Genomic DNA, 26,549 nt, shown 5'->3' on the forward strand with positions numbered 1-26,549 from the left:
GTGTGATTACGCAGAGGACTTTACTTTAAAAATGCACATGACTTAACATTAATAGTGTAATAGTATCTTTGTTCAGACTATATTTGGGATGGTGTTAGTTTGGAGCCGTGCCACTTATCATGTCTTAGCTTAACCTCCGTTAACCTCCGATTTCATTTTTGACTGAAAATGAAACGATTAGGTTTCTATCTATCATTATTGATTCATTGTTTAGCTCGTGGCTAATATCGTAGCCAAAGCTGTACTTGCGTTCTTGAACATGGCGTTTTCACCTTTTATCGACAATCCGCGCAATTAAAAGCCAGCGCAAACATGTTTGTCTCCATGCAGAGAGGACGTCTCCGTCTCGCTAGCGGCTGCTCCGTGTCTGTTATGAAGAGATCGCTAAACTTGGCAAGCTGCTCATTAACAGTCTCCGAAGCCTTCACGCTTTCTGGCTCACCATCTGCTCATGATTTTTTTTTTTTTTATTTTATTTTGAGTAATTTATTTAATTTTTCCCTAAAATCGCAATCCGCTGATCACCTCAGCGAATTTTCGGGACAACGTAGATGTTAATTAGATTCAGTTATGTTTTATTTGGATCACGCTAGCCAATTAGATTGAACCAGCACACACACACACGTCTTTTAAAAATACATTTTAAATGGGATTAAAAAAATACAGCTGTTTGACATTCAATTCCCTTCAATTTTATTTGTTTAGCACGTTTCATCGTTAACATAGTCACAAAGCAGCTGTACGGAAATATATATATTTTCATTCTATATATAACTATATAAATTCATTCAAATATGTATACAAAATGTATACATTTTTTTATTTTAAATTGATACGTTTATCGCTAATGAGCGCGGCGGTGATTGTAGCAAGGGCAAAAAACTCCCTAAGACGAGGCGAGAAAGAAACCTTGAGAGGAACCAGACTCTAAAGGGAACCCATCCTCATCTGGGTAACACCGTATAGTGCAATTCTAAATAATTTCCTGCTGTAATTGTGTACTACGTGGTCAAAAAGTGCCATTTTGTATCCAGGAAACTCATATTAGTTTTCACAGTCCAACGCTATCTTCATGGTTTCTGAGTGGTCCCATCCATGTATCTCCATAATGTCATGTGTCTTTAGGATGTGGGGCCAAGTGATGAGAACTCCAACGATAAATAGGGCATCAGGATGGATCAGGCAGGTCTGGAGAGCAGGATCAGAGGTATCTCAGGAGTAGTGTGTGTAGCTCGACGGAGAGCGAGGGGCGACACCATGCAAACAATCCCAGTCCACCACAACACTCTAAGCCTGTGAATTCTCCAGATCCAAACTAATGTTTTAAACACTGAGACTGTATCTGAGTCCCGAACTCTAATCGGAAGGATGTTCCGTAACTGTAGGGCTTTGTAAGAGAAAGCTCCTCCCTCTGCTGTAGCCTTTAACTGTTCAAGGTACCAACAAACAGCCTGCACCCTTTAATCGTAGCGGAACATAAAAGACCAAAGGTTCGCTCTGGCACTGTGGCGCGACACCATTCGGTGCTTTATATACAGTCAATAGTCGTACTGGGAGCCAACGCCGTGTGGATAACATAGGGGTGATGTGATCCTATGTTGTGGTTCTACGTAGTAAGGACGCAAACTGGAGCTCGTATATGTACCTACTGGAACATCCAGACAGTAAGGCATTACAGTAATCTAACCTAGAGGTGACAAAAGCATGAACTAGTTTTCCTACATCGTGTAGTGATTACATATTTCACATCTTAGCAATATTTCTGCAATGAAAAAGTCTATCCTGGTAATATTATCTACATAAGCTTCAAATGAGAGACCGGTGTCAATAATCACACCAAGGTCTCTCTTTTATTGCTGCACATGATGCAACAGAAAGGTCCTTCAGAGATACTGTGTAATCAGACATCATACAGGACATCATACAGTTACTTAGTATAAACACTGAAGTATTATTATTATTATTATTATTATTATTTTGCATGTTTTGCTGTTCAGCTACACTGGTAGGAAAAGGGGTTCTTCGAGGGTTTGTTGGAAAATTCATGTCTCTTCTGTAAAAGGCTTCTGCATGGAGCCCTTCCTCTGGACCTCTCCGTTCTTCGCAGAACCTTTAAGAGATCCCTAGAGGGACATCCAAAAAACCCTTATAGAATATAACGCGACACAACACACTGTAGAGTAACCTGATTATTATGAATGATTATGACGATATGAATATTAATGAGTAATATACGATCAATTCCGCATATTTATATTTCTGTAGAATAACACAATCCCCACCCTGTTGATTTGAATAACATGCTTATTTTTTTTTTCTATTTTAATAATTCAGGTTTGTGTCGAATAAAAAATCCACGCAGAAACGCGCACACCACATTTTTTTTAAAATGAAACAATTTTTTTAAATAACCATTGAGCGTATTAACATGGCACCGTGTAGAATGACGTCGTTATTAATAACGACTTCTGCTAGTTATTCGTTTTTGAACGATTTATCTCGTATGCGTAGAATGAGAAATCACAGTGTAGGCTTTATTACGCGATATAATATCGTCGTCCTTGATATTGACGTGATATTACCGGGCCAGTAAACTGTTCATCACGATCCTGATCACTGCAGCGATTACACAATATGCGCAAAAAAAAAAAAAAAAAAAAAATCTTATTTTTATTTCGTATCGATTTTTTTTTAATGAGATTTTATTTAGTATTTATTTATTTATTTATTTATTCTACTTTAAAATGTATCGTTATGAGATTTTAATATAATATTAAATACTGCTGTTGTACCAGATGTTGTTCCTTCTTTAAACTGTAACCCAAGAACTAGTATTAATTTTAAACAATAAATATAAAATCCGAATAAATAAATAGTGAATGCTTGCTGTGCGATTTATCGAGTGAGGAAGCGGGAAATCATGACGATAAGAGTTCAATTTAATCCCTTTTGCCGATTCTGCCTCTGGATTTTTGGAGTGCTGCCCTTATCCTCATCCTCCCTTTCACACACACACACACACACACACACACACACACACACACACACGTGCACCTCTTTTACATTCTTCCTGCTGTGGTAGCGAGCGCACATGTGGGAGGATGGTGGTGGTGATTGTGGTGGTGGTTGGGGCAGGAGGGAGAATCACAAGAGCTGCTCTGATTGGCTGAGTGGACAGACTGTGCGTGCATGGGGGAGGAGAAAAGGGGCCGTTCTTATTGTGCCCCCCCCCCACCCCCCACCCCACTCCTCTCTCTTTGCCTCTGTGTTATCTCGTGTTATCACAGAGAATTCAAAACCCCTCCCGTGCCAACGGGGGGGAAAAACAGACGGGGATACGCGAGGTAGCGGGAGGGGGAAGTGTGCGTTCCGTGTGTGTGTGGAAAACTGTTTAGCTCAGGATGCAAAGGATGCGCGTCGATTTGGTTTCCAAGACGATGTTGTTGTGAGCGTGCTGTGTTCAAAGCCACAGCTTCATCAGAGCGCGAGAGAGACCGAGAGAGGAGATCAGCGAGCTAGACGGCTCCTTATGCATGTGCATGAATGTGTGCGTATCGGTGTGGATTTTTACGCTGAATGTTGGACTGCCGCTGGTCCGGTGTTGCTCCGTGACTCTGGCTTCCTGCTGCTGCTGTGCATCCTTCATCCTGTCCGCCTCTGACACCATGATTTTTTGCAATCATTTAGGCGAATACAAGAAGGACGAACTGCTGGAAGCGGCGAGGTGAGTCCATGCACCTTTACTCTGTGTATCCCTGCCTCTTCATTCTATATTCTCTTTGTGTGTGTGTCTCTCTCTCTCTTTCTGTGTGCGTTTGTGTGTATGCATGCGTCTCTCAGGTATTATAGAGGGGGCGGCAGGCCAGAACGTCTTCTTGAGAGAATGCACTCAGTGATTAGGGATGTTTTTTGTGTTGATCAGCATTTGCCTCAGGGAACAGAAAGCCTCATAAACACAGCAGGGTTTGCATGTAGCATAGTGCAAGCTCACAGCTGTGTGTGTGTGTGTGTGTGTGTTTATTTATTAATTTTTTAACTGATGGCTTTTGTATAATAATGAAAGCAAACACCACACACTTTGTCCCTGCTAGCCATATTCACACGATTCCTCCCGCTTCCTTCCTGGTCCTACCTGTTGTCTTGACTACAGTGCCATTAGTCCTAGAGACAGTCACGTCCTCTGAGCGTTTGCACGTTGAGCTCGAACTCGTCTTTTCACGCCCGGCTCATCATCTCCTCGGCGTTTCGCACGCTTTGTATAAACCAGCCTTCAGCGTAGCTTCCAGCGCGAGCGAGCGAGCGAGCGCACGTCAGGATTCGTATTGTTTAGTCATGAATCAGGAGCACGAAGGAGAAACTGCGAAGGAGTCACAATTTCCATCCAACACCATCGTTAGGCCACAGCATGAAGATCAGCTCCCGCCACCCCCCAGAACCGAGAAGCATTTAACAGCCAGGCTTCAGACACATGGTTTGGCTTCTCGTGCTTTTAAATAAAGATTCATCCTGGAAGTGTATCACAAAGCCTGATGAAGGCCACCCGTACTCTTCTCCTCGTACTAGTCCCACGGCGTGTTCGTGTTTTCCGGTGCCTGTGATGGAGCGCGCGTCGAACTGAAGAATCTGCCTTTTTAAACTAAAGCCAGTTATCATCTGTAGTTACCATCAGAGAGCAGGTTAGGAGGAATAAAGCAGACAGTTTTGATTTTATTTATGGATTCGCGCTGGTTTGGCGAATCTGAGTAGGTGGAGGAAGAAACAGAGCTGCGTAACGGAGCTGAAGGCCAAGATCGAGAAGATAGAGTCCCGGAAGTAAAACTAGTGCCCCTTATAAACTAGTATCGATTTGTCAGCTTTTAAAATAGCATTGTGGGTACTAAGGAGAAAATATATTTAAGGATTAAAACACTTGGGGATGTGCTGTTATAGGAAAATAATCAGTGACGGTGTGGTGTAATGAAGCGAGTTACTATTACCAGTCCGAATTAGATTATTCTGCTATAACGGCGTGTCCAGAGGTGTTTTATTCCTCTTATGCCTTTGCAGAATTGGCCAACTATTATTATTATTTACGTTTCTCAGTTTGATCTGTTTATAGTTGCATTTAAAGGGATGGTTCACCCAAAAGTGAAAATTCTGTCATCGATCACTCACCCTCGTGTCGTTCCAAACCCATAAGACTTTCGTTCATCTTCGGAACACAGATGAAGACATTTGAATGAAACCTGGGAGATTTCTGTCCCCCCGTTTACAGTCCATGTAACCAAAATGTTCGAGCTCCAAAAATTTCCCAAGGGCATCATGAAAGTATAATCCCAATTTTATGAACACAGTCGGGGGCACTGTGAAGCGGCCGAAATGGGTTTTCTCAGGAGGGTGGCTGGCCTCTCCCTCTCCTCCCTGGCCTCTCGGATAAGCTCGGTTATCCGAGAGGAATTCAGAGTAGAGCCGCTGCTCCTTTGCGTTGAAAGGAGCCAGTTGAGGTGGTTCGGGCACCTGGTAAGGATGCCCCCTGGGCGCTTCCCTAGGGAGGTGTTCCAGGCACGTCCAGCTGGGAGGAGACCTCGGGAAGACCCAGGACCATGTGGAGAGATATCATCTCCACACTGGCCTGGTTACACCTCGGGATCCCCCAGTCAGTGCTGGTTAATGTGGCTCGGGAAAGGGAAGTTTGGGGTCCCCTGCTGGAGCTGCTGCCCCCGCGACCCAGTAACGGATAAGCGGTTGAGGATGGATGGATGAGTCGGGGGCACGGTGGTTTGGTGGTTAGCACATTTGCCTCGCGCCTCCGGGGTTGGGGGTCGAATCCCGTTCTCCCCGTGCTTCAGGGGTTTCCTATGGGTTCTCCACTTTCCTCCCCCAGTCGAAAGACATGCATTATAGACTAACTGCATTCCCAAATCGTCCGTGTTGTGTGAATGTGTGTGCGATTGTGCCCTGTGATGGGTTGGCACCCTGTCCAGGGTGTCCCTCATCTTCCCTGTTCCCTGGAATAGGCTCCCCTGCGACCCTGTGTAGGATAAATGGTATGGAAAATGGATGGGCTAGACAGCGTAGCTAAAGAAGCATCAGTCTAAGGTAAACAAACATGAAAAACCTGCACATGCAATATCTCGACCTGGCACTTAAACTGAGTTTTGCTGGAACAGGTCTTGTTTTTTTTTCCCTGTTTTATAGTGGAGAGAAGCTCAAGTATGTGAGCCATCAGCTATCTCGATCTCTGATATGGAGATCAATCTAATATTGCTTCTTCGCTAGCCATAGATAGACCTGCTATGGTAAATCCAAATGGCTCAGCACTTCTAGGCTAGTCTGAGCTTGGCTGAGGAACAGGGAGTTAGGAATTATGGGTAACTGGCTAAAGGAGTCAGTTTAGCATTCTGAGGTGACACCGTGCCAGATGAGCCTCTGTAGTCCCAGAGGTTTGCTTCCCAAAGACCACACAAAGTCCAAGAAATTCAGGCCTCAGAATACTTCATGTGGAGGCAGCTGGCATCCACAAACGTTGATATAATTGCCATGCACACGAGCATCCTTCGGAGGCTTCGCTCACCATGTCGCACTCACGGCAGCCAGATGAACACGCTATGCAACCAAGCCTGTGATTGGTCGTTTCAAGCGTGCCCAGACCGACACGTTCCAAGCGTCAGATTCAGGTTTCACTAGCATGCTGAACTCGCCATGCTCAACCCTCCATTTCAGTAATGATCCCCCCCCCCCTTTCTTTTCTCTTTGTAAAGATGGAACACAGTAAGCGGTTCTTGCAGCAAGCAATTTTCTTCCTGTAATCATCCATCCATTTTTTGTACTGCCTATCCTGCACAGGGCCTCGAGGAAGCCTGGAGCCTATCCCAGGGAAATCGGGCCCCAAGGCAGGGGACATCCTGGACGGCGTGCTAACCCATCACAGGGCCTTGTAATCATCATGAATTTTAATAGCGCCACCTGCAGTACTGGAGCACTCGTCTGCAAGAGAACGGCAAATGCCAAACTGCAGACAATGTGTGAGATTGTAAGATTATTATTTTTTTTTTTTTGCACAGAAGACGTGTCTGAGTTAGGAATGCTGAGTCTTTTCGTTTGCCCCACTGAGCAGTTCCAAGTCCCTACACTGGGTTATTGTTTTCCTCTGAGGTCCCAAAAGAGAAGCCTGCCGCTAGCTTTCCATCTCCCTCAATCTCTCTGTGTTTACTAGGATGTTTCATTTCTCCCACTTGTCTACTTACCTCATGCTTTCTGCCTCCTCCATCTCACTTGTGTTTTGGTGCTTTTGTTCGTTTGTTGTACCCAATCCCCGCTTCTTTTCTTCCATGTTCTTTATAAACTGCTGCTCTGCTTCAGGAGCGGAAATGAAGAGAAGCTCATGGCCCTGCTCACCCCACTCAATGTCAACTGCCACGCCAGCGACGGCCGCAAGGTAAGACCGCTCCTCACCGCACACCCGTCTACCGGTTCTGCATGATTTGAATTTTTATTTATTTTTTTTCCCCCCGCTGCACTAACCCACCTGTATTAGCGCAGTAGACAGGTAGCCGTTAGCGATTACCTGGTCGCTAAACGAAGAGTCGACCGGTGAAGGGAAAAATCCCCAAACTTGGATGGACTTTTGGCTCCTCAGGAGCGTCACACTAGATACTACACTCATTCGATTATGCTCACTTGCCCTATTAAATCGATGTGGAGAAATTCTGGTGTATCTGGTGACGTGATGCGCTTATTACAGAAACCCGTTTACAGTTAATGTTTTGGCAGAAACGATATGCGTGTGTTTTTTGGGGTTTTTTTGGCATACACCGTCTAGACTCATGGCTGGGATACGTCTGCGTTTAGATGTTTGCCGTGTCTGAAACTTTCCAGTCGCGTAGCTGCATCGATGTTAACTCCTGTTTGAAACAAAGAGACAAATAGAAAGTGGAGAATAACATAAGAGCGAGCGACTCTTTAGTGTAATTGATGTTTTGAAGAACATCGTTTCTGTAAAAAAAAGTTTAATATCAATACGAGAGACGTCGTTTGTTTTGTTTTGGATTATGTTTATTTACAGTGTCCCATACACTCCCCCCACAGCAGTGTGCCATACACTCCCCCCACAGCAGTGTGCCATATTCCTTCCGTTTTATAACCAGGGATTTAATTGTGCTCCACTGGACGTTCAGATGTTCGGCTATTTCATGAGCAAACCCTCACGGCGCTGTATGGGGTCACGTCCGTGAAGAGCGATTTGCAGGTTTACAGCACACGATGGACGCATCTTCTACACGCAGCTCCACATTCGGAGACTATCATTGATAACGCTGTACAAGGAAAGGCACGATGATAGGGCAGAAATGTTAGATCACTGTACTAGATAATGATACGACTCTGAATCGTGTCGCCTGTAGAGCATGAGGCAAACGGGTTTTGTCTCTGTAGATGTGAGCTGCTGCGAGGCGCACGCTTAATATGGATGTGCGAGGCTGTTCGACTAAACCGGACTGCCGCTTCTAGTCGACATTTTAAACGCTAGTAAAAAAAATTTCTTTGCTTTATATTTTTATGTTCAGATTTCTGTCGTGTTAATGTTCCGTTTTTAAAAAATAATGTACGTTATTTTGTGGATATCTGGAGCGGGAAACGCGATCATTTCGTCTCGGACCTCGCACGCGTCTTCTACGGGTCACTTTCGGCGGGCTCGGAGAAACGTCCGCTCGGAAGACGAAGAAAACGGAAAAGTTTTGTGTAGGCCTACGTGTGTGTCTTGTCAAACTGGCATATAACGATTCCACCGCATATCGATCCAATTGATTCTGAATAAATATGCCTACAGGGCTGTGAAAAAGTATTTGCCCCCACCCTGATTTCTTCTGTTTTTGTGTATACGTCCTACTATATTGTTTCCGAAATGAAAACAAAATCCCAGATAAAACAAAGGCGACTCGAGTAAACAAAAAATAGAGTCTTCAGACGATGTTTATAAAAAGCTATCCAATACCAAATGGGCCTGTGTGAAAATGTATTTGCCCCTGTAGTTACTAATTCAACAAAACTACGAAACTGCTTTCATAATGGACTAGACACAACCAGTCCTGATTACTGCAAGCCCTGTTCAATCAAATCAACACTTCAGTAGAACTTTTTCAACAGTGTGAAATCGGTTAAAAGGCCGTACTCAGTAACACACAAAGCCAAAATTGAAAGAAATTCCAGAAATGATGAGGAAGAAGGTGATTGAAATACATCAGTCTGGGAAGGGTTACAAAGCTATTTCAAAGGCTCTGGGGCTCCAAAGGACCACAGTGAGACTCGTTATCTCCAAACGGAAATGAACTCTGCACAGTAGTGAACCTTCCCAGAAGTGGCCGACCTTCCAAAATTCCTCCAAGAGCACCGCGATGACTCATGCAGGAAATCACTAAAGAGTCAAGGACAACATCAAAGGAACTACCGGCCTCTCTTGCGTCAATAAAGGTCACCGTTCACGTCTCCACTATCAGAAAGACACGGGGCAAAAATGGCATCCATGGAAGAGCGGCGAGACGAAAACCACTGCTAACCCAGAAGAACATTGAGACTCATCTGAATTTTGCCAAAACCTTGCATTTGCAGCCCTACATGTTCCTCAGCCAAGGTTTTTTTTTTTTTTTTACTTTTTTGGTTTTATTTAATTATGTGCAGCAACTAGATTAATAGCTGAGGTTTACTGATCATTCTTCCCCCTTCATTTGATACCAAGAGTGACAGTGGAGCCAGCGTTAGTGTTACAGAACTGCAATCATCATCATCGTTGATCCTCTCAGGACAACTTATTGTGAGATAACTAATGACAATCTCGATGATCATATCACTCAAACTTAACCACAGCGGCTGTACTTTTTCCACCATTCGCCGAGACCTGGTCATTTTTTTTCCCTCCTTTCATTTTCTTTTAAAGGCTTTGTAAGATTTAAGAACGACTGATTAGATCTTTATGAATATTTATCACATCCCCCGGGGCCGGGTTTCCAGCAGTCGAGCGAGATCGTTCTTCGGGGGTAGAGAAGGGCACGGGTCCACGTGGTCACATCCGAGACCCTCTCATGCATATTTATGACATTTTGATTATTTCCCAAGCCTTCTCACTAAAATGTCAAATGAAAATTAGGGACAGTCATAAGTATAAGTATTTTCCCCGTACTGCTGATGCAGAGCTCATAAAAGCGTCCCAGTGTGACTCGGTGCTGCTTGTTTTTGCACACTTTAATCATCATACGCGCGTAGTCCTCGCCACGTTCGAGACGTTTAATACTTTATCCGAGCCTTGTTTTGTCGTTTGAAAAGGATGTACGCGTTCAAACGGCAGCGTTCAACTGGAATTCATCAGGAATGTGTTTGCAGGGTCAGTGGACATGCTTTCAGAAGTGCTTTTTATCATATCTAGCCTTAATGGCTCCATCGCGGTTCCGCTGCTTTAACTGGCCTCTAGATAAAACGTGAAGATGAAATGCGTCTAAAACTTTCTCCAAAGCATCGCAGAGCAAAGATCATCATGAGCACGCTCTCTCTCGGGTAAGATGATCTGGGGGAAACTCAAGTTTCAGCTGACTAATCTCTGTAGGTTTTCTTTTAATCCTCTACAATTAAACTAGAGAGAATAATAGTAACCAAGTGACTAAAATGCGACGAGTATATTTTTTGTAATTAGCTGCTCAACACCAAAGAACACTGAAGCCAGGATTGAAAGAACGATTAGCAAAGCAGTGTATTGTGTATATATAACAGCCTCTAGATTATTATTATTATTATTTTTTTTTTAGGTCTCGTCGTTTCAGTCAGGATACCCAGGATGCACCGAATAGTTCACTCTGGAAATGGTGGAATATTATGTTTGGTTTTCAGCCAAAAAGCAAAAATGCTGTTTAAAACAACGGTAAAAGTTACAATTTGGTTTTAAAGAGTTTCTCAGTACATGCACAATATGCACACCAGGTGATCTACAAGGTGTCCCAAAAGTCTCCTTACATAGGGGACTATTATGTACGTCAGCACCGTGTCGGTTGTGCGTCCGTCAGCGGATGTTCGTGGACGTCCACTTCTTCCTCAACACTTCCAGTCTTTATGAATTTGTTAATAAGTTTGGCAGCAGTGCCACGCGTGATGTGCTCACCATGCTTCCGTTAAAGTACATCGCATTCGTGCGACAGTTTCCCGATCCCGCCACGAGGATGATTTCAATACGTTCTTCTTTTGTCAAAGGCGCTCTTAAAGGCTATGGGGGGGGGGGGGGGGGGGGGGAGTCTTCAATTCTCCTATGTATGGAGACTTTTGGGACACCTTGTATTTTAATATTATTTGTTTTATCTATGAATGTCCTGCTGACAGGGTTGGCTCAATAGTTGAGTCTTAGACGTGAATAATAATTAAGTATTATTAATCGTAATTATTAAGCGAGGAAAAAATCAGTGTATTTAATTCCATTAGAACAAATGTGATGTTTAATTGGTCGAATTTATTCTAATGAATTGCTAGTTAGTGACGATTAAAATAGTTTAAAAAAAAATTCGAAGCATAAAAAAACTAGTACAGTTTATGCAACGTTAATGAATTAATTAATTCAATTCAGTGATCATTGTAAACATCCAGCCTTGTTTTCAGTCTTGGCGAAGACTTTTCATTTGGTTGCACGGTTAATCAGTACATATTTGCACTGATTAATTTTGGATGGAGTCCGTCCCATCTGTCGTTGTATTCCTTCATCGCCGGCCTGACTCATGTGCGGACTGTACAGTCGTCTTCCGATAAACCGCTGAAGCCTCTGAGAAGATGAACTTGGAGCGGGGCGACGGCGTGTTTAACACTTTCAGCACCACCCAGAAGCTGGATTTCTCTCGTATGACCGAGGATCTTATACAGAAGCAGTGCTGGTTCACGTTTAGAAACCTCGAGCTGCTAACATAGTTTTTTTGTTCTTCTTGTTGTTTACAATCATGTCTATGAGCTCTGCGACAGTATTTCAGCATCTTTTTAAATTTCCCAAGTACTCATTTCGGTCTGTCGGCATTTTGCCGGGCCGCCAGTCGACCACCCGTGCTCTAGACATTGATGCAGTTTATACGCGAGTGATTTCCCACCAGATCATAACATCTCTGTGTGTAATAAAAAACTAAAATCATGTTTTATTATGAATACTGGCAAGACGTTTTTTTTTTTTTTTACTTTCTTCGCCGCAGTGTTCATCACCACCTTTCTTTATCTGTACATTCGGAACGCGTGGTAGAGGTAATAAATCCTCTGTTCTGTCCTCGCACCACTGGATGGATGTTTGTGTCAGCTCTCCCGTACCACTCGTGTTGTAGCTTCTTTCTTCTTCCTTTTTTCCCCCCCCCCTCCGTTAATGAGAAACTCTTGTTGCGGCATCTTAACTCGGCGAGTGAATCCCGGCTGTCCGGTTCCTACCAAACAGAAGGAGGAAACGCGGCCGCTGCCTTTTCTCAATGCAGGAGCGGCATATGGAAGCGGTGGAGGCCCAGCAGGTTGTGATGCTCACTGTTATTCAGCGGCACGCCCCCGAGCGCTCCACTGGGGCATGCCTTTGTCCTCACACAGCTTCGGTATTTTGGATGGAGAGAGAAAAAGCTCCAGGAGTCCTCTCCCGCTGTCTCTTAATTATCCCAAAAAAAAGCTATCTTTACTCACCGAACACCTCCCTCACTTAATCAGTCTTGCACTTCATCAGTTCTCTGCTGCTTTGTTACAGATGGCTTTTCCTTTTGTTGTTTTTGCTTTCGTGCTCATCATCCTTTCTCTCGCTGTGCGTGTGTGTGTGTGTGTGTGTGTGTGTGTGTGTGTGAGAGAGAGAGACAGAATAGACGTCCACGGGGCTGCAATATATTGCCTGCTATTTACTGTCCGTTGCGCTTTTATGTGGATTAGCGATTGAGCCGGTGTGCTTAGAAGCAGATATTGATTCGGTTGTTTATTTATTTCTTACTTTCATGGGGTCGCTGTGTTATATTGTAGCTTTTATTAGAAACCACGGATATCTTGTGCTGCTCCCAGCCTTTTCAGGGACAAGGGGTGTAAGAAGGAAAAATTAGCTGATAAAATTGATTTGGCATGAGGTAAAAATTAAGTTGCGAGTGAGGGAGGGGAAAAAAAAAAAAAAAAAAAGCAATATCCCCGAAATTCAAATCTGATTACACAGTAGTGCCGATTTGATCAACATGGCTCACGTTTAACATTCATCAGCATGTTCTGATCCCTGTTTAGGTTATATTCTTTAATAAAAATTCAGGCCGTTAATAAAAAGGAAGCTTTAATTGCGAGTTGTTTTTGCTCCCCTTTGTTTTCTTCCTTCGTGTGGGGGTTTTTTTTGTTGTTGTTTATTCCTTGTTTATTCGTTCTTTCTGCCGCTATAAGAATGAAGAAGATCGTCGCTACGCAGGAGTGCTTGTACGGTTTGTGTAGACGGAACAAAATGTAGAGGAAGAATCACAACTGATAGCTGCGAGACATTCATTATATTGAGCATCAAGTATTCCTTCACAGGTGACACAATTCAATGAATTCATTTTCATTAAAACATACGAGTTCTTTGCGAATGTGTTTTTTTTAATATATATATATATATATATATATATATATATATATATATATATATATATATATATATATATATATATATATATATATATGTATATATATGTGTGTATATACACACACACACACATACAAGTCCTTGTGAATCAGCTGTTACTATGGAAACAATAATAATTTCGAATGAGCGCTTTAGTATAAACCTGCAGGTCTGTCGGTGCAGCTGTTGGAAAATTAAGGGACACCTTCCGACCAATCAGAATCCAGAAATTCAGTAGCGCAGTTCATGACGTCATTACGTGTTTAGCAGTGGAAGCACTAGACTCGGCGATGTGCTGTGTTGCGTGTTCGTGAGTAAAGAAGGCACCAGGTTAGGGTCCGTGCTCTCGACTAGCATAGCATAACCCGCAACGTGACAGGCTAATACTATGTTTGGCCGCTCTTGAGCGTGCTCATTAGTTTGCGCGCCACGCAGCTATCGGCCGGCGCAGCTTTCAGTCGCTCCTCTAATGAGAGGTTATAAGGGAAGAGCACGATGTTCATCTGAGCCACAAACACACCATCTGGTTCAAATGAAGGTCTAAATGAATTTCTATTGCTGCTTCTGGAGCACAACCATGTCGATGAGGTTTTCTCATCTGGTTGGAATTGGAAAATTAGTATCCAGTTGAAAAATAAATAAATAAATAATAATAAAAAAAAAAGCCGGCCTTGTTTTTTTAATGCTCCACAGGCGTCCTTGATGTCTTCTGCATTGCTGATTTTCCACGATGCTGGAGTGTGAAATTAATAACTGTATTGACTTAAACGATTCGCTTGGACAGGAAAACCTTTCACATACTAATGATAAACGGCGTGATCGGGTTTTCAGCTCAACATGCCGAGGAGCTCGTCAGCTTTCGGTTTGGCTGCGCGTCAGTAATTTCATTGAACGTCCGTTTTGGATCAGCGGTGGGCGATCTGGCAAAAACGTACACACGTCGTTATACTGTACAAGGCGTTTCACACGGAATACATCATGATTAATAATGCTTTTGCAGCCCTAAACGAAGCTCCGTGTTTATTTTTGACAATTAAAATGTCTAACAAGGAAATGACGGGTAATTTTAGAACAGACGGTTTTTTAAAAAATGTTTACTTATTAGCGATGTTTTAAAACACCTGACAATCTGTGTAGCTCAGAAACGATGTTACATGTAAGGAATAATAAGAAATAACCAGCAACCCCAACCCCAAAGTTGACTATTTTCCTCTAACATCACGTCCCTTAGTGTTTTATTCCTCTTATACCACCGTAAGAGGATCGCAATTCTTACATTATTTACAATTTATAGTGATGGTTTTAATCATTTCATGGTTACTTTTTTTTGTCTTAAATTTTTCTTTGATTTGTTCTTTAAGTTTAGTTCCCCCGTCCCACCATCACGCGATTAACACACCTGTAGGACACACCCCTTCCACCCTGAGAGCACAGCCGGTTTTGCTCCCTGGGACCTCCCGGCTACAAATGGCTGCGGCACTGTCGGGATCCAAACTCGGGATCTCTCCGGACGATAGAGAGCGATCTTTTATCCGACGGTTATTCCGACACCGGAGACTCCTTCCGTAAACGTTAAATAAACGTCTCCTTATTGAAAACCTCACCGTATGGAGATTCATACGGTTTTCTTAGTTCAGCAGCGGCGCATTTTTCGTCTCGTTTATCATTTAGGCTTAGATCACGAAGAGCATCCGTCATCCAAATCCCCGTGTAAGAGCTGACAACAGTCGAACGAGTGCGTCGCAGGTTTAAACCTGTGATGTCAGAGCTGCTGTTGTAGACACGTAATCGACACTTTCTGACCAACCAGACTGAAGAATTCAGCAGTATTAGTTTTTGTAAATCTGTTCGAACGTGCAGTCAGTGATGATCCTGATGATCATGTCGCACCCACTTACATTTTTTTTGGGGGGGGGGATATTTAATTTCCATTCTCTCAGAGCAGTTTGTCACCAGCGATGCTTTACAGATAGCGGCATAAATCACTAGCGCTAATGTGCGCTCGCAGGGGAAGTCATTTAAGAGAACTTTGCCCTTGGCTGGTATAATTTTGTTTTCTGTTTGTCATGGAATTACAGATGGGTTCCTCTGTCGCGTTTGTCACTTTGTTTTTTCACCCCCGCCCCCACCTCCCAAAATGAGCCGATTTGCGCTGCTCTCGCGTCGTATGCCGTCCCCGAGCTAAGCAGGACTTTTCTTTTAATCTGCAACTTTTCTGCTGAGTTTTTGTTTAAAAAAAAAAATAATAAAATAAAATAAAATTGTACATGACAGCCAAAGGTCTTGAAACTTATTTTCCTGACTCTAAATTGAAACTTGCTTTTTCTTCACTTGGAATTGAAGCTTGCTTTCTTCAGGCAGTGCCTCACTCCGAGCAGTGTAATTTCAAGGGTTTCTGCTCCAGGCACCACAGGGATAGATCACTTTTCTTTGCTTTACGTTAAGAGCGCAAGCAGGATATTTTGATGATCATCACCATGCAGTGTTTCCAAAGCAGACTCATTTTGCAATTACAGAATCCTCAGCGATATTTTTATTTATTTATTTATTTACACCCCACCCCCCCACGCCCATTTTCCGGAAAGCCTCCTTTCCTGCTCTCCGAAGCATTCGCGTGTAAAGTGTACCCCCCCCTCGAACCTGCTCCGAATTTCCTCCTTCTGCTCTGTTCATGTGAGGAAGTGGCACGTGGTCTGTGCGCTCATGTCGAGGGTTTAGACCACCTTGAGTATCCAGTGCCGTATGGAACCCGCAATAATGTGAAGGATTTAAAAAAAAAAAAAAAAAAAAAAAGCATCACAGCATGTGGAAAGCTGAAAGCCGGGGAAACCGTTAGACCCGGTGTAGGTTTGGCCAGGCTGAGCTCTTATACTGGGAAAGCCAGGGTTGGAGCACTATGGGTCGTCCATCTTGGGTGATATTCAACCTCTGTGTGGAGTAGAACCGGTGTGGCTAATTTAAACACTAATTAAACCATGATAGCTGTTGGCCAGTACAATTCAAGCTTCTTCTTCATCTCTTATCTGGCTGGCTGTTTTATCTAAAGTGGGGGCCACCAGACATTGTTCATTTATGGACTGAAAACTCATTAGTTTCAATCTTATCAGCTGAACAAGACTTTCAGCAGACCCAGAGTAGAGTTGTTAAGCCAGTAGCGCTAATGCAGAATGAAATTTTCCTGAAAAGTAACGAGCGTCACAGGAGGAACACAACACAACCAATTGCCTTGACGAGCGACTGCATGGCAGAGCATTTGCATACAAGTCTGTGTATGCATCTCGAGTATTAAATGCCGTGTTTTAAAAAGGGGCAGGTCTGAGCAGAAACATTCCTCACTGGCGCCAGAATACCGTCCGAACGCGTCGGATAATCAGATTTGCCTCGCAAATTGAATGGAATAGAAAGCTGTACACGTAAAAAGGATTGCGATAGCGGTTCATTTCACACCCAAATTGGTCTAGAAGACCCCTGCTCTAGAGGAACCTGTCCCCGTCTTATCCAGAAGGGACCAGTGTGGGTGCAGAGTTTTGCTACAACCAAATTGGAAGCCCACTTGATAATTAGTTGGAGACCAAGATGAACCGATTTACAGTGAAATCAGGTGTGGCGCCTGATTGGTCGGAATGAAAGCCTGCAGAGATGTCGTCCCTTTTAGGATAAGTTTGAAGACCCCGCCCTTGGTCTAGAGTAACTTTAAACCCCCCCCGAGTCCTCCGATTTTGAAAGCGTGGGTAAATAGGAAAGATTATGAGCCTTACTTTTTCTACCTAATTTGCTCACCGTTCAATTTACATTCGTGGCATTTAACAGATGCCCTTATCCAGAGCGGCTTAGATCGATCTCATTTATACGGCTGAGCCGATGAGGGTTAAGGGCCTCGTTGCTCAAGGTCCCCGCAGTGTCAGCTCGGTGGTGCTGGGATTTGAGCTCGCGACCTTCCGATCAGAAGTCGTATCCACTGAGCAACCACTGCCCTCCCATCAGCCCGCTCTCCCGTATCGCACGACAGCTACCACCGGGGACGATGACGGCCAACGCGCTTCCTCCGAGACGCGTGAAGCTAGGCAAAAGCACACTCTGTCGACCTGCTCTTCATGTTGCGTTACATGGCAGCGTAATGCGCTCGGAAATAAGCGCTGTCTGCATACATGAGCTCACGATTGGTGAATGTCGCTGTACCTGTCAGGGATGAAAGAGCATGCCATGCCTCTGGCCCAGAGAGTGCGGCCAGTTTACCAGAGATAGACGTGGACTGCTGCGCTGTCGTCGGGATTCAAAATGTATTTTACCGAGATAATCTACCGTTGTCCGAATAGGGCTCTCGACTGCGTTTGATTTCGAACGCAAAAATCTGTCCTAAAATCACCAGAATCTTTTCACTTGCACTCAGTCAGCTGAGCTCCTCAATTCAGTGCAAGTAGGAAGCCTTCACACGCTGCTCCTCAGTGCCTTATGAGCATCTCAGCCTGGCAAAGCAGCCGTTTGAGTTTATTAGGAGGTCCCCCACTGCTCCGTACACGTGCTACCCCCGGAGAAGAGAGCAGGCTCAGAGCTGAAAGCAGATCCACAACCCTCCACTGTATAATTTCCTCATTCTTTCCTCTAAAGAACATGCGTTACACTCTGATGTCCCGCCGGACCGACGCTACGGAGTCACGTTTATCCTCGCTGATCGCTCCCGGGGCTCGTTTACAAGCCTGTGAGAAACGTTGGCGTGCTGGAGAGCAGGAAAGTCGTCTCGGCGATTACAGCTGCCCTTAAAGAAGGGATATTGACGTTGTTAGCAGGAGAATGCGTTCCTAGCGAAGGATAAAGCGCTCTTCGAAAATGCAAAAAGGTGATGCACGAGTATTCTAATGTAGCCATTAAGAGTCTGCTCGGGTTCTTTATTTATTTATTTATTTCTTTATTTATTTAGAAGAAATAATGGAGGCGTAGGTAAACTTTTTAAAATAAAATATGACCCAGGCGTTTGCACGTCTCTTAGCGTAAAGAAAGACCACGCGTCTGTACTCTGGCAGGACGCGCAGTTGCCCGGAGCATCGAGCGGCGCGGGGACCCCTGAGGCCGGTCACTCAATCCACGAAAATGTTAAATGTCTAAAAAATTCAAGAACGTTCGCTTAAAACCGCCGGCTTGCCAAGACGTCTCGGGTCACCGGAGGGGGGCCGCCTCGTTAGCCCGTCCGTGACTCGTATGGCTTATGAGTTCCGGTGAATCGATCTTTTCCTTGTTCCTCTCCAGGAAATCAAAAGAGGAAAAAGGGACCGGGGAGTGCAGGAAAGGACGGCGATGAGGTGAAAATAACGGCGAGTTAATTACGGACGAGAAGGAGAAGTAAAGCACAGAGTATGCAGTCAAGCTTAATAGGTTTATTAATACTGCGTAATTTAGCAGATATAAAGCCTGAAGGTAAAAACGAAACAATCCGGATAAGCTGAGTTTGTTTATTTATTTATTTATTTATTTAATGTGTGCTGTAATAGTTTTAACATCCTTCATTTTCTATCTAACATGCTGACTGTCTTATTTTATACATTTTTTTTTTTTGCATTAGTCAAGCAAAGTGGTGAGTTTGCTCCTTGTTTCAGATCCTAATAACTGTATAATTACAGCACATTTTGTGGGGGGGGGGGGGGGGGTTTAATAAAATCAGGAGCCATCAAGAGTTCTTTGTTTGGAAAGTTGTTTGTTAGAACTGATCAGCGAGGGTCCCTAGTGAAAAACCCCTGAGCAAGCGAAGAACATGGAACTACCCGTAGAAGCCCGGAGGAGCCGTGTGTGTTACCGCTGTTCATTACTGTACATGCGCTTTATGCTCCGGAGTTCATTAAAGAAGACTTCTGGGTAATGTAATGAAGGCTTCTTTCTCTCTGTCTGTCTCTTTACTATCCGTCTGTCTCTCTTCTTACAGTCTCTGTCTTTTCTTTCAGTCAGGCAGATTGTCTTTCTCTGGTTTCATTTCTCGGTCAGTCTTTCTTTTTTCTTTCTTTCTGTCTTTTTTTTTTTTTGGTCCATGTCAGTCTTTATGTCTGTTTTCTTATCTCTCTATCTATCTATCTGTCTTTTTTTTCTTTCTGACTTTCTGTCTGTTTTCTTTGTCTGCCTCTTTCTTTTCTTTTTTTCTTTCCTATGTCTGTCTGTCTCTTTCTTTTTCTTTTCTTTGTCTGTCTGCCTTTTTTTCCCCCTATGTCTGTCTCCTTTCTTTCTTTCTTTCTTGTTTACTTTCTCTTTTCTTTTTTGTCTCTTTTCTTTGTCTGTCTGAATCTTTTTCTTTTTTCTTTCCTCTCTGTCTTTTTTCTTGTTTACTTTCCACCTCTTTTCTTTGTCGGTCTGCCTCTTTCTTTCTTTTTCTTTCTTTCTTTGTCTTTTTTTTGTCCATGTCAGTCTTTGTGTCTGTATGTCTGTTTTCTTATCTCTCTATCTATCTATCTGTCTCTTTTTCTTTCTGACTTTTTCCTTGTCTGTTTTCTTTGTCTGTCTCTTTCTTTTCTTTTTTTCTTTCCTATGTCTGTCTGCCTCTTTCTTTTCTTTTTTTCTTTCCTATGTCTGTCTGCCTCTTTCTTTTCTTTTTTTCTTTCCTATGTCTGGCTGTCCCTTTCTTTTCTTTTTTTCTTTCCTATGTCTGGCTGTCCCTTTCTTTTCTTTTTTTCTTTCCTATGTCTGGCTGTCTCTTTCTTTTCTTTTTTTCTTTCCTATGTCTATCTGTCTCTTTCTTTTCTTTTTTTCTTTCCTATGTCTGGCTGTCTCTTTCTTTTTCTTTTCTTTTTTTCTTTCCTATGTCTATCTGCCGCTTTCTTTTCTTTTTTTCTTTCCTATGTCTGGCTGTCTCTTTCTTTTTCTTTTCTTTTTTTCTTTCCTATGTCTATCTGCCGCTTTCTTTTCTTTTTTTCTTTCCTATGTCTATCTGTCTCTTTCTTTTCTTTTTTTCTTTCCTATGTCTGGCTGTCTCTTTCTTTTTCTTTTCTTTTTTTCTTTCCTATGTCTATCTGCCGCTTTCTTTTCTTTTTTTCTTTCCTATGTCTGGCTGTCCCTTTCTTTTTCTTTTCTTTGTCTGTCTGAATCTTTTTCTTTTTTCTTTCCTCTGTCTTTTTTCTCGTTTACTTTCCACCTCTTTTCTTTGTCTGTCTGCCTCGTTCTTTCTTTTCTTTCTTTCTTTATGTCTGTCTCCTTTCTTTTTTGTTTTCTTTGTCTCTCTTGTGTCTGTCTGCCTCTTTCTTTCTGTCCTACGCCTGTCTTTCTCTCTTCTTTCTTTGTTTTTCCTGTCTTTCTTGCCTCTCTTCTGGCAAACTGAAAGTATTGTTCATGGTATTTGAGTGTTTTTTTTTTTTTTTTTGTATAAATCCGATCCGTGTTAAGGAAGCCCGGCTGAGTTAAAGCGCAGCCTGTTCTCTTTCAGGTGAAAGCAGTTTTGAATGCCTTCTTGTGAATGAATTGAAATATTCACTCCTATGCCTCACACCACCTGCCTGCGCTTACACGCCATTCTCCTTCCGATTCACATCGATAGAGAAGCTCCGACGGGAGCTGAGGGGAGTAACGCAGGAACGTGGTGGCTAAGGGAAATCTGTAAACACGTCCTCCTGCGTGTGAGATCTGGACCGAGTCCAGCTGAAAGATAATGGATCTTTCCGGAGTGTATTTCATTAGCACAGCGCAGTGGAGCGCCAGGAAAAGGCCGATCACTCATACCACACCCGCTGCAGAACCCATCAATCACGTCGCCGAGGTTTATGGAGAACAATCGACCTTTTCATTTTCTTCCTCTTCTTTTCTTCTCCCTCAGCTCGCACTTGGACGTGTAGACGTGAGCGAGTCCATCTCCCGAACATAGCCTCTTTCTTTATAGGTGCATGAGCTGTCTTTCTTTCTGTCTGTCTGTCTGTCTGTCTTTACTTTTCGTACAGTCTCACACCAGCGTGAAAAGATTGAGGTAATACGACGGCTCTGGCTTCTGTTGAGGACGTGCTGCTTTAAATGAAACATTTCTTCGTATTTGTGGAGATGAAAAAATGTTGTGGCTTATGTTTAGCTGGCATTTTTAACCAGCAGCCCTCTCTGTCTCTCTGCAAACTCCCGCACAGACGTAGGCGAATGCTGAAGCCTCGCATCTGAAGTGGTTCCCGTCTCTCTCACTCTCCCTGCCACTTTATTACACTTAATTGCTGAAAGCGGCCGTGATGGTCGACGCCGTTCCGAAACGGACCCGAGAGACGAGCAGAACCCTCAGTGAGCGCGCTCGGATCTTATCGCTGCTGGCCCTGCTGTGTCATTAAAGGGTGCGAGGGCTCTGTGGAGACCGCCTTTAATAGATATGTGGAGGACAAGGGTGCCTTCTCTTCCACCAGCCCAAAGATTATTTGCCAAGTGTAAGACGTGGGAGGAATTTCTCTCGGAGTTGGCATAAATTGCACTCGGAAAAAGGATGAAGATCACATTGTGGGGGATCAGGGGGCTGCTGTGGGGATTTTTATTTTCTTTCTTTCTTTCTTTCTTTTTTTTTTGCACGCCAAGTAAATCACTGCAAGGTAGACAAAAATGTAATCACTGTTGTGTAACTGTATTCAGATCATCACTGGACGTTCTGCACCGTCAGAAACAGATTGATCCTTTTCTGTTGCATTGATGTAAGGGATAATGTAACGGCCAGGTGTGCATTACACGATCATAATGCACGATGGGGAGGCAAAGCACGTTAAGATCGTCTAACACGCACCTAGCCGTGGATCAGACAGAGAGACAGACGGAGAGAGAGAGAGAGACAGACACAGGCGGAGAGAGAAAGAGACAGACGGAGAGAGACAAATGGAGAGAGAAAGAGACAGACACAGAAGGAGAGAGACAAACGGAGAGAGAAAGAGACAGACACAGAAGGAGAGAGAAAGACGGAGAGAGACCGAGAAAGAGACAGATGGAGAGAGAGAGACAGATGGAGAGAGAAAGAGACAGACGGAGAGAGACAAACAGAGAGAGAGAGACAGACACAGACAGAGAGGGACAGACAGAGAGAGAAAGAGACGGAGGGAGAGACACAGACGGAAAGACAGAGGGAGAGATACAGATGGAGAGACAGACTGAGGGAGAGACAGAGACAGACTGAGGGAGAGACAGAAACAGACAGGGACAGAGAGACGGAGGGAGAGACCGACAGAGAGACGGAAGGAGAGACTGACAGAGAGACGGAGGGAGGGAGAGATTGTACTTGAAGCTTTGAGGTTAGCTGAGTTGCTATGTAACTGTAATCTGTATGTTACTATGGTTACAGTTGTTTATAGGCAGCGCATTAATTTAGAACGGTGATTTAAACAACTTCCTGTGCATTATACGGTTCGAATGCGTTTTCCAGCCAATCAGAATGGAGTCTTCAGACAGACCCTGGTATAAATACAGTTATATGTTCGTGCCAGACTACGCTTACGCTTAGAGTCTGTAATCCGCTCCGGAAAACTGGCTCTGTGGTGAATTTCTGTAAAGCAGGATGCTTTTCAGTGGGAAACTTCTGCATTCCAAGCCTCACTATATCGAACATTTTTCCGTGTCACTAATACACTCTAAATCGCTACCAAAACCGTTTCATTTTTATAACAAGAGTAATTAGAGGAAGCGCACTTAACCTCTTTCTGCCTTCTTAATAACCGGCCTAATCATCTTCTCCGGAGTCTCTCAGCGTATTTAACTCTTCTCGCTTCTCGTTTTGGTCTAACGCAACGATTCCACTGATGCTATAGACACCATCTGCAGTCTCTGGCTAATACTGGTAGGATAACGCCGCCTCTTTTTATGCTGTCGGGATTCCCAGATGTTCACTGCTTTATTTAAGTGTTGAGTTTCATGTTGCCAGAACAGCAGCACAGAAATAACAGCGTAAAGGCTGAGAGAAATGGCGTGTCAGGACTATTGTACAGCGTGACTAGTGATGAAGGAAATGTCCGTCGCATGTTAGAAAGCTCCTTTAAACAGCGCTGTGGAGCGGGTTCTCGCGGAGGGCTTGTTTGTGAGAGCTAAAGCCTGGGGAAAAGAAGCTACTTCTTTCCTCGATGCCTTCTGAAAGCTGATTGTGGCCAAGATCTTCCTTGTGTAGCGCTACAGAGCCGGTCGTCAAGGAGAAGGGCCTTGTTTATGAGAGTTACAGCATGGGGGAAAGAAAAGCTGCTTTATTACAGTAGACTTGGACGCAGTAAATGGGCTCCTTAGTGTTGTTTGGCGAGCAGGTGAGAGCGACGAGCTCTAGCAGAGCCGGCTAATGCCTTATCGATCTGCTTGGCCTGAGTAGTGCCATGCCTTCAGACGCTCCTGTTTTCCCTCCAGACGCTTTCTCCTGTCTCTCCTCGTCTGGTCCAAAGGTTTATTTTAAGCTCAGACCTATCCTTTGTCGCACTATGGAAACAACAGGGAAAGGGGGGATGGGGAATCACTGTTGGCATGGTTACAGGTCGTAATTCTTCCATGGCAGGAAGAGGAAAATTCAAGGAAGTGTCCTTCCGCTCTCATGCTGAAATACGACTCTAATTTCTCTACAGCGACACGGGGGGACGTTTGTAGCTGCTTTGCATCTAAATCACTTCCCTTTAGTGGGATGTTTTCATTTCAGCTCTGGATTTGTGTTTACCTCGTCACATCTTGATCGAGGGCCGAGACCGAGCGTGGCAGCAAGCATCGCCGGCTCCATGTGCGAGTCAGTGAACCGTTTCACAGTCTCTCTCTCCTCTGCCAACTCCCTCGAGTTCCTGTTATTTTCTTCACCCAGTCCAGGTGTTTTTTTTTAAGGGGGGCGGGTTGTGTACTAAACCGTACCCTTACTCGTCACGTGGGTCTCACCTCTATCTTTGTATCTGTGTTCGGATTTATATGCAAAGCAGACACGACTTCAATCAGTGGTCACAGACCCTGTTCCTGGAGCTCTTCCTTCCTAAAGACTTAAGCGCCAACCATAACCGTGCCCACCTGACCATCTAATCATGGCCTTAAGAAGTTCTCGATCGGCTAAAACAGGTGTTCGGTTTTGGTTCTTAGATGAAACCTGCAGGAAGCTCGATCCCAAGGAAGAGGCTTGGTGCTTACTGCCCACCAAAATTAAATCTGAAGCCTAGCACCTATTTTTCTACTTCTTGCTCCATCACGTAAGCTTCATGAAAGTGTAAACAAAATTGTTGTTGCGTCCCGCCGCGCTCCTCTAACCTCATCCAGATTTCTGACAAAAATAAATCAATAAAACCAAGTAGTTCACCTCCTGTTCACGTCTGTATTTGTGTTTGTTTAGAACCCATTGTCTGTTCATTCTGAATAATGGATACACCTCCTGCTCCGTTTCTGCGCCCGCTCCTGTGCCTCAAGGGGTGCTGAAGAAAAGGCCATGCCATATTAAATTGACTCACTCACCCCCAAGTGAGGAGAACACCCCCTTCCCCATCTCCTCCTCCTCCTCCTCCTCCTCACCCACGGAGATGATGCACCACGGTGGATCATCTCCGCTACTGGAAATGATCAACGTTTTTGTTTAGCTCGAGATGGCGAGCGTCCCATTCACCTGCTGCTCGATTTGTAAACACAGTCTGTCAGTCCCGGCGTCTGTCTCGTTTGCGCCTTGACGTGTGTAGGCATCGTGTTTACCGTAAATCTGCAGGCTCATCGGGCCGTATCCGAAAGCAAAATACCTGCTTTTTACTCCAGTAGATGCGAAGCCGTGCAAGTCCTCCACACTCGCTGTAGACAGATTGTTGGGCGGAGCCTGCGCGACCTTGGCCACGGAGAGCCTTACGACCTGGTGCGCTCACAGCCATATGCCTACATGTATTAAAACACTCGATCAAGACGCTTCCCTTAATGCCAGCCGCCTCGAACGAAGACGATCCAACAGCACGTCATGCGTGCGTCGGTGTACGTACCCGTAAGATCCGTAGGTATAAGTTTACTCTGCAGACAATAAGTGCATGTGGGCACTCCTAACAGAAAAGCCCCCAGCTCCTGGTCAAGCAGTTCATAGACGCCGAGAGGGACGGAGAGCTTCACCAAGGCTACAGTGACGCTTTTAATCCGCTTAGCACTTCTTCTTTCGGTCGCGGAGATGGAGAACGGTCCAAATAAAGACAACTAGGAGCAGGTGTCTGCAAATCTGGAATATTTCTGTACTCACACACAGTTGTGCTTTTTTAAACTTTCAGTAAAGAAGTCTTTTATGTGTGATGAATGAAAAGGCCAGAACAAAGTACTAAGGTATATATAAAATAAAAAAAAAATTTGTTAAACTGTCGTGGTGATGTAGTACAACCCCAATTCCAAAAAAGTTGGGACACTGTGTGAAATGAGGGTTAGTTGACCTTTTATTTATTTATTTATTTATTTATTTTTAACATGGGTTTGAGATTTGCAAATCATTGTTTTGATTTCCATTTGCATCTCTGTGACAAACTGAACAGACTGCAGACTTTTCTGTACTAATACAGATTGTGTGCCTGTTGTAAGGGGTATAAAACAGAAGGGTGTGTGTGTGTGTGAGAGAGAGTGTTTGAGCCGCCTGTAAGCCACAGCTGTCTGAGTGTGGCTCGGAGCTCGGCGCTCGGAGCTCGGCACGGCTGTTGCTCCACCAGGGGAAAGTCAGAGACGTGTCGGAGCTCAGAGAAACGATGACGGATGCCAGTTTCGCTCCTCTCCGTGTAGAAAGTGAGATTTGCGATCGATCACTGTCGCAGTACGGAGTCCCCTAGTCTCAGCAGCTGCACAAGCTTCGTGTACACACAAGTTCACACGGCCGTCGCGTCCTCAGGAATGTGAAGAATAAATAATAAATGGGAGTTTGGGGGCGGGGGCGGGGGCGGGGGAGAAGAGCACAGCTGGCTGTTGAGCACTTTGTTGAAATTACATGATGCTATCATTATATCATTGTTTGTGTTTTTTTTTTTTTTGTTTGTTTGTTTTATGTTTTTATTTTTATTTGTGATTCTGGCGACATTGTCTCAGT

General features: G+C 44.1%; 1 protein-coding gene across 1 annotated transcript in view; it reads left to right on the forward strand.

Annotated features, from left to right (window-relative positions):
- Positions 1-26,549, forward strand: part of tnksa (tankyrase, TRF1-interacting ankyrin-related ADP-ribose polymerase a) — a 107,898-nt gene that overhangs the window by 43,810 nt on the left and 37,539 nt on the right. The window contains exons 4-5 of the mRNA XM_053648834.1: positions 3,688-3,724; positions 7,342-7,417. Coding sequence (XP_053504809.1) covers positions 3,688-3,724; positions 7,342-7,417 — 113 coding nt within the window. The remainder of the gene's footprint in view (positions 1-3,687; positions 3,725-7,341; positions 7,418-26,549) is intronic.

The sequence above is a fragment of the Ictalurus furcatus genome, chromosome 18 (assembly GCF_023375685.1).
Source record: "Ictalurus furcatus strain D&B chromosome 18, Billie_1.0, whole genome shotgun sequence".
NCBI classification, from domain to species: domain Eukaryota; kingdom Metazoa; phylum Chordata; class Actinopteri; order Siluriformes; family Ictaluridae; genus Ictalurus; species Ictalurus furcatus.